The sequence below is a fragment of the Eriocheir sinensis genome, chromosome 28 (genome assembly GCF_024679095.1).
Source record: "Eriocheir sinensis breed Jianghai 21 chromosome 28, ASM2467909v1, whole genome shotgun sequence".
In the NCBI taxonomy this organism is placed as follows: Eukaryota; Metazoa; Arthropoda; class Malacostraca; order Decapoda; family Varunidae; genus Eriocheir; species Eriocheir sinensis.
The window spans coordinates 981,489-992,106 of record NC_066536.1 but is presented as its reverse complement, the minus strand read 5'-3'; the positions used below and the strand labels follow the sequence as shown (position 1 = coordinate 992,106).

The 10,618-nt window shown below is 40.6% G+C and overlaps 1 protein-coding gene across 2 annotated transcripts in view; it reads left to right on the top strand.

Annotated features, from left to right (window-relative positions):
- Positions 1-365: 365 nt before the first annotated feature.
- Positions 366-10,618, top strand: part of LOC127004354 (SPRY domain-containing protein 3-like) — a 30,165-nt gene continuing 19,912 nt past the window's right edge. Inside the window, exons 1-5 of one of the 2 annotated variants that reach the window (XM_050871939.1) lie at positions 366-818; positions 4,725-4,995; positions 5,482-5,606; positions 8,315-8,396; positions 8,721-8,868. In XM_050871939.1, coding sequence (XP_050727896.1) covers positions 4,790-4,995; positions 5,482-5,606; positions 8,315-8,396; positions 8,721-8,868 — 561 coding nt within the window. In that variant the 5' untranslated portion in view covers positions 366-818; positions 4,725-4,789. Of the gene's footprint in view, positions 819-838; positions 1,125-4,724; positions 4,996-5,481; positions 5,607-8,314; positions 8,397-8,720; positions 8,869-10,618 lie in introns of those variants that run through there. The other variant, XM_050871940.1, reaches the window with a different exon arrangement.

Sequence of the window (10,618 nt, the reverse complement as noted above, 5' to 3'; positions counted from 1 at the left end):
AAACACTTGGGATCAATGTCTTGTAGAATATAGGCACAGTGCATCATGATTTGTCACGTGAGAGATTTTAGAGTGTGCGAGTCCTCATCGGTTCAACAGGCCTTGACTCAGTTTTAGTTAAAGTAGCTAGCGATCACTGGCAATTTTAGGGGTATGGATGGAAAGGAGGAAATAATACGGGAAAAGAAGACAAAAAGAAGACAGGAAAAATGAAAACTGAAGAAAAAAGAGTAAATAAGAAATACCCTCCAAAAATATACATATTCGAACCGCTCTTATTTTAAGACAGGCGCTGTACGATTAATAAATTACTTATAATACGCATGTGTATCTTTTCTATTTCCCTCGAATGAATCGCTAAATACAAATAAATTTATGAGATCAGCTTGACATGCGTTATATTAAATTTTGTCGGGGTAAACTGTACGTACAGAGACAGACAAGCAGACAAATATAGCCATGCAGGCAATGTTGAGGAAAAAGAACTTACCAGTAAAAGAGAAATGAAAAGAACGTGTAATAGCATGAAACATGGAAAGAGGACAGAGAAGGGACATGCAAAAAAAAAAAAAAAAAAAAGTGCCGGTAGTGAAGAAAAAATAAAGGAAAAGAAATAGAAAAGCAAAAGACCGTGTAGGCGAAGTGTATGCAGAAAACAGAGCTCAGTGCAGAGTGAAGTATATAAGTGTGTGAAGTGAGGTATATAAGTGAAGAGAAGAGAAGAAGAAGAAGAAGATTAGAAGAATCAGCTGTTGACATGTAAACAAAGTGGCTAACATAATTTTCCTCGTCATGATGTACCGATATCCAGATTCAAGGTAAAAGTTTGAGTAATATAAGCCTCTAGAATGATTCCTAAGTGTATTTGTGCAAAAGAAAGCTATAATTGTCGTCAGTGAAGTGCTAACAAGGATGTGTCGGAGCGCCTGCGTAGACGGTCCTCACACCCACCGCTTCGATCTCTGAGTTGCATTGTTTGCCGAGGTTTAAGGTGGACTTATGTTAGGCAGACTGTGGTAAAGCTCATATATTTAGTGTGTATAAACAGGAATACGCCACAACGCCTTCCACACACTATGACATCAGCTATCTCCTAGAAGTTGTGTCACGGGGCGCTCTTGGCGGTAAGTTGGGTCTGGCGGCGCCCCGAGAGTGTGTGTGTGTGTGTAGCCTCAAGGCAGCTGCAGTGGTATGTCAAAATTGCCAGGGATTTATTATATTAAATTTCAGTTTTGAACAGAACTTCAACCTCTCTCCTCCTTTCCTATACTGTCCAATAAAGAGGCAGCTGAAATAGTTGTCATGTTCTTTTATGTTCTGGTGATGTATGGTGATAGATATATTGTAGCAAAGGTTGAACATAGCATTGTGCCTCAACTTCATGGATTACTGACAAATCTTCCATACTTGCATGTAAGGTTAATCATTTCCATGTCCCCTGTCTAGTGTGTGTGTGTGTGTGTGTGTGTGTGTGTGTGTGTGTGTGTGTGTGTGTAATTCACCTCTTGGTCTGCTGCGGGTCTCTCGAGACAGCCAGCCGTTCCCCTACGGAAGGAGCTCAGAGCTCAGTGACCGATCTTTGGGGAGGACTGAGACCACTCACACACAACACACTGCGACAACGAAGTCACAACTCCTCGCCTTACGTCGCGTACCTACTCAATGCTAGGTGAACAGGGGCTACACGTGAAAGAAGATAAACCCAACTTATCTTCACCCAGTCGGGGAATCGAACCCCGGTCCTTCTGGTTGTGAGGCAGACGCTTTAACCACTGAGCTACCAGGCCATGTGTGTGTGTGTGGGGGGGGGGGAGTGTATAATGCTAAAGCATGAGATGCAACTCAGTTTGAATTCAGACAAGCCCAGTTTTAACTCTATGTCTTCTAGAGTGGGTAAAAATCCAAGAGTATGCCCATCAACCACCAGTGACAACAACTAATGGCACAGCACAAAGCATATCATGTAATTTTTGTAAACAATTAAATCTAACCAAACTAAATCTTACCTAACCTGACATGACCTAACTTTGATTTAACCCAACCTGGCCTGTTCCCTGCTGTCAAAATGCAATAAAAGGAGGTATTATTCTAGTGTATGCCCATACTCACCCCTCGCAACCAAAACTGGCTAGGGGTTCTTTATGACTGCGGGAAATGTGGTGGTAAACATGAAATGCCTTGCAAATCCATAGTTTTTGAGGTATGGGGGGGTTGAAAAATACCCTAGATTTAGGGAAATTCCTTACATTTACCTAGATGTAGGGAAATTACATACATTCTGGGATTTTTTTACCATGTACAGAATCCACGCAATTTCACTCAGTCTCCCTACCAGAGGGGGAGGCGAGGGGGGCGAAGCATCTAAACGGTTAGTAATTTCCGTCATAAGAATCTTGCAACCGTCATATACGACTATGTACGGTATTCACTTACTGGTATCACGTACAAATGCGTGAAGCCGGTTCGAACGCAGGTTACTTGTGTTTGAAAAATTTCCATTCCAATTCAGGGGCCGGTTCACAAAGCATTAGTGCGTAGCTTTGGGCCTCAACAACAAAATTGCAATTCTCAAAGCTCCAATCGCAGGTTCACTACCCAGCTCTGGTAAAGCCCTTTCCGGGACTGGATTAATTTCTCATGTGTTTCGTGACATGCAGTTGTCATGTGGAGGTATTGTAAAGTGGGAATTCAGTGGCATTACATGAAGATCTCTCTAAAAGCTCCTGAGGTTTGTTAGAGCTCAATTATATGGTGAAGGATTTTCCAATCCTAAACAACATAATTATGCTTTGTGCAGTTGCGGCATCATAACAACTGAGGTCAGACATTTGTCTGAGGGCTGCTACTTGTGCAAAGCTAAAGCATTGGATTTTCGGGAAACTAGATGTACCACAAGGGCTGCCAGTGGTAGCAAATTCCTACCCCACCTTCATGAGCCAGCCTCATTAGTGCACCACAAGACTTTTTAATATATTTTTGTAGTTTGCATTATATATTTTATTCTTATATATGGTAAAACTGAAGGGGAGGCCAGATACTGCTGGTTCTCTGTTTTTATGATGGTTCTCGTTTTTTCATAAACATTAACCAGTAACTTAATTTACTTATTTTTATTTTATCTACCTGTATTCTGTGAGAGTAACTCTTAACCTGTCATACCTAATCTCTAGCACCTGCTGCGAGCTTAACGCCACCACCTGCTCCGGAATATAGCTCCTCACACAACGCGTGGGCTATGATGGTATTAATTTCCTGCTTCTTGAATGTTGCCTGGCACACATTCTTTATTTATTTTGCATGCTTTGGTTGCCATAGGGTAATGTAATAACCTTTCACTGAATATTACAAAAAAAATTATCACTAAAGTTTATACCATTTTCAAAATAAAAGTTCAATAAAATGCAGCAAAACTATGGCACCATTGAAAATATTGGCACTTATTTGCTGTTTCACTAAAATTTACATCAGAAATGTTAATATATTTTGGCATATAATCATATTATTTGTTGAGGATTCTGGCTCTAGTCATAGATGAGGCATTCTAGGTTAGTTTACATTTTTTGTCACAAAAAAATATTGTAGTGGTTGAACAGGAGCAGAAAAAGCCCTCAAATCATCTGAGTCAGTGGGACAACTCTTTGGCTCATCAGTGAAGTGTTGGCCTTCCTGCCTCCCTGGTCACAGACTCAAAAATGCCCTGATGAAGGTTGTTTCTGGTACAACCATAATTAATTTCAAATGTTCATGGCTTCTCCTAAGTAGACTTATTTATCAAATGTTTAAAAAAGTAACTAATACCCCTATTACATCAGCAACTGATTAAATTCGCAAAACTCTTGTTGCATTTCAGAGTTATAATAATTAATACTACTACACTGTACTGTTAACTGTTATAATTACTGTACTGTAATTCAGAGTACTTGCTCATTTTAAGAAATTGCTTCTCTCAGATTTAGAAAAGTGTATGATTGTAGAAATCTATGATTATAATGTCTTCTATTACAGTGTTCACTTATCCATTCATACAAATAGATGGGGATTCCTGTGGTAACAATCAGTGCAACCTTTGTTTCATCCTGGATGATGAAGCTGCTCATTTTATTGTTCAAGACCTCCTTATACCTCCTCCAATCTTTATACATCTGAAATGTTTTGAATGAGGTGGGCTGATTTCAGATAATGTCATTAATTCATATGGGATGGAAGCATAGCATTCTTCCCTATACACTGTAGTGCTTGTAGGAGTAGACAGATTGAAGACATCGATTGCTTTTAAAAGTTGTTTTATCTCAGATTTCTATTACTTGCACATTTACTTATATTGTTCAATATACCTATCATTAATTTTGTATTTGTATGAAAACATTAATACTTTAAGGGTATGGAGACATATGGAGTTGCATAATAATTATACATAATTGCATGTTCATCATGATACATGTTACTATTAAGGTTGTTTACCAAATCCATTGTACTTTATATAAACTAGTGACTATTGGGAATAATGAAAATAGATTGGACAGTTGTTATCGATATATCTAGTTGTAAAAATGTCATTTATTAAACAGATTGCAAGCAAGGAACTAACTATAGGAGTAAGTGGTTGTTCAATAGATGTAGCTCTTTTAAAGCCTATTAGTAAAGCATATTAATGGTAAGGCATAACAGCAAGTGGGATTTTCATCTCTTTAGAACCTTATTTTTTACTGAATCTGAATTTCCAGGGAGTGAAGGGGTGGATTTAGAGGCCAGAGGACAGAGGTGCAGAGGCTTGGACGTAGCCAGCCTGATGCTGAGCTGCGTACACCCAAACCTTTTTGTCCTCTTCAAAAAGCTCTTTGGTGTTGCCCCTCCACCGGGTGACTCAGAGGCAGACATGTATAATAACTTAAGCCCACAGTGGCCCTTTGTAAGACAGCGGCACCCTGCAGAAGTGCAGGGTGCCAACCACAAGGTGCGGGCAGAAAGAATTACCATAGAAGGGGATGTCTTGAGGTGAGTGGAACTAATGTCACATGCTTATCATCTCCCAATGTAAATGTTTTCTGTACCATTGAATAATTACCATTTCCTACCTCTGGCTAACAGGTCATAACACACATTTAATTTTAGTCTTTTCTTCCAGCAGTGTCTTCACTGTACACTCTGATCTCATCATATCTTGTTTGTCACATACTTGGTTTCCTGTCATATATGCTTAACCTGTGCATGGCAGAAACTGAAGTGATTTCTTGTCATCATCAATCATCAAGAAAGTCTGTTCATTTACCTAAGAAAGATGAAACCTTTGCCTTCATTAAAAAATAAACAGTAGTACACAGAAGGAAAAAAATTGCCCTTGGCAGTGTAATTTGATTAATAGTAATTATTACTAATAATAATATAAGTTATAATAATGCCTAATAGTAATGATAATAATAATATGTGATAATAATAGCTAATAATGATAATAATAATAACAGTATAATATATATTTTTCAGCTATAGTGAAGAAGAGGAAGAGGAAAGAGTAGGTGTGTATGTGGGAGAGATGCCCATCTCCTCAGAACACAGTTACTTTGAGATTGAAATACTAGACATGGGAGCCCAGGGAGCCATTTCCATTGGTGAGTACTGCATGCTTCATTGTTTCATTATAAATGTAATATAGCTACTTTTTGCTTCAGGTTTGTAATAGACTATGCTAAAATATGTACATCTTGCCAATATTATTATTGAAAGGCACATATAGTGTGTATTTACCTAGTTGCAGGGGCGTAACTCATGGGGGAGACCGGGGGGATGTGTCCCTCCCAAAGTCTGAGTTAAGGGGGACAGTATACAGTCATCCCTCAAATAGTATGGTTTCGGCTTTATACGGATTGTCATGGAAGAATTTTTTTAGGATTTTTAAATTTCCCGCTTGTTGCACCAAGTAGCCATGGCGCGAGTGGCAACACTGTTCTACCAAAACACGTGCTGAAAGCACCCCAAAGCATTCGAGAAAGGTGTTCACCTTGCAGAAGAATTCAGATTTAGGAGAAGTTACGTTTTGGGATGAGTTACATTGCGGCAGGGAGAGCATACCATGTGAATGAGAGCAGTGTTCGCTGTATCTATCATAGAGTAAAAGAAATTCTTGCCGCAGTAACTGCCGGTGCTCCAAGAGTGCTGCAAGAGTGGAGATAAAGGCCGTCCTTTTACTAAGCCTCGTCGTTGCTATGGTAACGGCGTCTCACTCGCAGCAAAATGGCGTATGCTGATCTTCCTGGCGACGTTTAACATGCATTACTAGCTGTCCTGGCTGACGAACTCCTTACAACAGAAGATGAAAAGGAAGCTGCAGTGGTTATGGTGGCACAGAGAGGTGAAATGCAATGGAAACACTTATATGTGTTTGTTTGGGCCGCCATATTTGCTGATGACGTCATCACAGCACGAAGGCGCTCCATCTCTCAAAGCCGGGAGCCAGCGGACGTGCGTTGGCAACTTGTGCTGCCACATCACGCGTTTGAGAGCACTCGGGACGTTCCGAGAGTCCCGATTCCCTCTCTCAAACGCAGCCCAGGAGTGTTTCTAGGGGAGGCACTAATTTTATACAGATTTTCGAATAGTACGGGGGTCCTGGGTCCCTAACCCCCATACTATTTGAGGGACAACTGTACTCTGTCCCCCCCCAAAAAAAAAAATATTATGGTTAAATATCATGCTATTATGAAGTGAGAGCAAGGAAAATTGAATTGTTTTGTTACCCCTTATTATATATATACTTATGCTAAATACAGATGCTTAATGTTAAACCACCCATATTATTTAGTTTATCACCCATAACAGGCCTCACAGTCCCCCTAAAAAGAGCTCAAATTTCAAATATTTTCTGCGGGGGCTCACCCCAGACCCCTAGACCCTTCAGCTGAACAGGCTTGCTTTGCTCGCCACCCACCCCATTGACCCCCCCAACTTTTTGTAACCAGTTACGCCCCTGCCTAGTTGTGAAATACAGGAAAAGAGCTGTACTAGGCTCGTGCTGTTCTGTCTCCATAACGCTTATTATCCAGTCTGGCTTTAAATTCATGAATCGTTTTTGCTGCCGTTGTTATCCATCTATAGGGGCCTTGTCCGCCCTCGTATGGAGTATGCATCTTATGTGTTGGGGGGCTCCACTCACACTGCTCTCCTGGACAGAGTGGAGTCTAAGGCTCTTCGTCTCATCAGCTCTCCTCCTCATACTGAAAGTCTTTTACCTCTTAAAGTCTGCCGCCATGTTGTCTCTCTATCTTCTATCAATATTTTCATGCTGACTGCTCTTCTGAACTTGCTAACTGCATGCCTCCCCCTCCCCTCCACTGCGCCAGCAGTGGTGGACCCTTAGCCTGCAGCACCCCACCAACAATATTCTTAGCTCTCACTCAGCTGATTCACATCCACCCCACCGCTGCTCTCTCTCTATTGTGGCATTTTTCAGGGCACCACCCAGGCATGTGTAAAGATATAAAGGCCCTTGTAGTCTCCCAACTAACTGCAATAGCCTATAAGAGAGAGAGAGAGAGAGAGAGAGAGAGAGAGAGAGAGAGAGAGAGAGAGAGAGAGAGAGAGAGAGAGAGAGAGAGAGAGAGAGAGAGAGAGAGAGAGAGAGAGAGAGAGAGAGAGAGAGAGAGAGAGAGAGAGAGAGAGAGAGAGAGAGAGAGAGAGAGAGAGAGAGAGAGAGAGAGAGAGAGAGAGAGAGAGAGAGAGAGAGAGAGAGAGAGAGAGAGAGAGAGAGAGAGAGAGAGAGAGAGAGAGAGAGAGAGAGAGGAGAGAGAGAGAGAGAGAGAGAGAGAGAGAGAGAGAGAGAGAGAGAGAGAGAGAGAGAGAGAGAGAGAGAGAGAGAGAGAGAGAGAGAGAGAGAGAGAGAGAGAGAGAGAGAGAGAGAGAGAGAGAGAGAGAGAGAGAGAGAGAGAGAGAGAGAGAGAGAGAGAGAGAGAGAGAGAGAGAGAGAGAGAGAGAGAGAGAGAGAGAGAGAGAGAGAGAGAGAGAGAGAGAGAGACTTGCTTCATTTGACCCCCGCAGATCTGTTGTTTTCAGAACAATAAATTATTATGAGAACACTGTTTGCTTCACCATTAAGGCTTACAAGAGCAACTTTATTGTTGAAATTCTGAATGAAATTAAACAGAGTAATGTTTCATTGTATTGAAACAAATATCACTCCTGCCCTCAAAGTTGACAAACATTGAGGTATAAGTGTCAGATTGGTGTATTATTTTGTACTTCAGGTTTTGCATTTGCTTTTGTAGGTTTGTATCTAAATAACTTTTGAACAGGGGGTGTGATGAGATATGTTTTTATTTTTTAGGTCTGTGCTCTGCTAAGTACCCTTTGCACAAGTTGCCAGGATGGGCAGTAGACAGTGTGGGTTACCATGCTGATGATGGCAAGTAAGTAATTTTCTTAACTCACTTTATCTTGCAAATGATGATAAGTGGTCCGTAGAATATTGGATGTTCCTAGGAGGATCTTTTATCTTCTTTGCTTCTTGAAGGTCTGCTGACATAAAGTAGCAATATTTGCACACTGTGGCTCACATTGTTACAATATTGAGTAATGGAATCAACCATTATCCACACCCAACAGAGCAATGAAGTAGTTTATGAATATACAATTTGTGAGGAACTTTTTTTTCTTTATTTATTTATTTATATATATATATATTTTTTTTTTATGTTCATATATTTTGGTAATGCTGCTGTTTTATGTTGCAGGCTTTATAAGGCCAGGCCAAGAGGTATGGTATTTGGCCCACGTTGTGGTGCTGGAGACAGAATGGGATGTGGAGTGAAGTTTGAGCAGTTGTCTCCAGGAAGTGATCCTTCATCCGTCCCTGTTTTTTTTACTAAAAATGGAAAAGAGGTGAGCATTTAGTGTTATAGTGAGTGTTTTGGTGTGCGAGCAAAATTCCGGAATGAATGAAACTCGTAAACCAAGGTATGACTGTACGTATTTTGAGATAGCAAGGGGGTAAAGTGAAAAAAAAGTCAGCTTCTCCACACACAAGAACAAGTAAGCGCTTTATCAGTGTTTTCAATACCCCGAGTTTCGTGATCCTCGAGTTTAGCGCAATACGTACCTTCGGAACGAAGGAAGCGCAGAGCTCAGAAGGGTACTGTACTTGTAAAAACATAAGAAATGCATTCCAAAGGATGCATTTAATGAGTCTCTCTCTCTCTCTCTCTCTCTCTCTCTCTCTCTCTCTCTCTCTCTCTCTCTCTCTCTCTCTCTCTCTCTCTCTCTCTCTCTCTCTCTCTCTCTCTCTCTCTCTCTCTCTCTCTCTCTCTCTCTTTTTTTTTTGTGTGTGTGTGTGTACATATGTCAATTCATGTATCTATTTGTTCTAGCTATCTATTGAAAGAGAGAGATTTACATAGATTTACACAGAAAATCAGACCACACAGACCCCATGGTCCAGACTAGGTGGTCTGTCCTTAAACCTAAGTGATTCCACATTAATCAGAAGGCTCCAAAACGATGCATTTCAACTCTAGTTGATATTAAGTTGATGGAAATGACGGTCGAGCTTGTTTTTGAAGGAGTCAATCGTGTTACACTGGACCACTGACGGTGGGAGCTTATTCCATTCTCGCTTTTCTAGCGTTAGTGAAGAAAAATTTGGTGCAGTCTGAATTTACTTGTCTACATTTGAGTTTTACGCCATTGTTCCTCGTATGCAAAGTGTCATCGATCATAAACAATGTTGATCTGTCTACATTCATGAAACCAAAACATTCGATCGGTTTTCCTCGGAGGCGACGTTTCTCAAGAGAGAACATGTTAAGGGTGGAAAGCCTTTCTTCGTAAGATTTGTTGCGCAAGGAAGGGATCATTTTTGTTGCCCGACGCTGAACACCTTCTAATTTAGCAATGTCCTTTGCATAGTGAGGAGAGCAAAACTGTACCGCATATTCCAAGTGGGGTCTGACTAAACTATTATAAAGCGGAAGTATTGCATCTTTATTCTTGAATAAAAAGTTTCTTTTAATGAAGCCCAACATTCTGTTCGCTTTATTTGCTGCATTGATGCATTGATATGATGTGGGACTTTATCAAACACTTTCTGGAAATCAAGATAGACTACGTCCAGTGATTTGGTTATGTCATAAACTCTGAAGAGGTCATTATAAAAGGTTAATAGGTTTGATAGGCAGGATCTTTTGTTACGGAAGCCATGTTGTGAGTCCCCAATTAATGAGTGGCTTTCAAGGTAACTCACAATTTTGTCTAATTATGCTCTCAAGTAGCTTACCTACAACCGAAGTTAGACTAATGGGCCTGTAATTACCTGGTACTTTTTTGCCTCCTTTCTTAAAAATCAGTGTCACGTTAGCCTTTTTCCAATCCGAAGGGACAATGCCTTGTCGCAAGGACATATTGAATACGGTTGTGAGGGAGTAGACTATTTCGCTCTTTGTTTCTTTGAGCAGAGTAGGATATACTTTGTCAGGTCCAGGACTTTTATTTGTTTTAAATGATTGGAGGGCTTTAAGGACTTCATCGGTTGTTATTTCAAGGTTTGGCAATGCATGCTCGGGATTTACATTAGTACTGGTGCTGGTGGTAGTGGTGGGAGGACTGTTAGTATTAAACACCGAGGAAAAGTAATTGT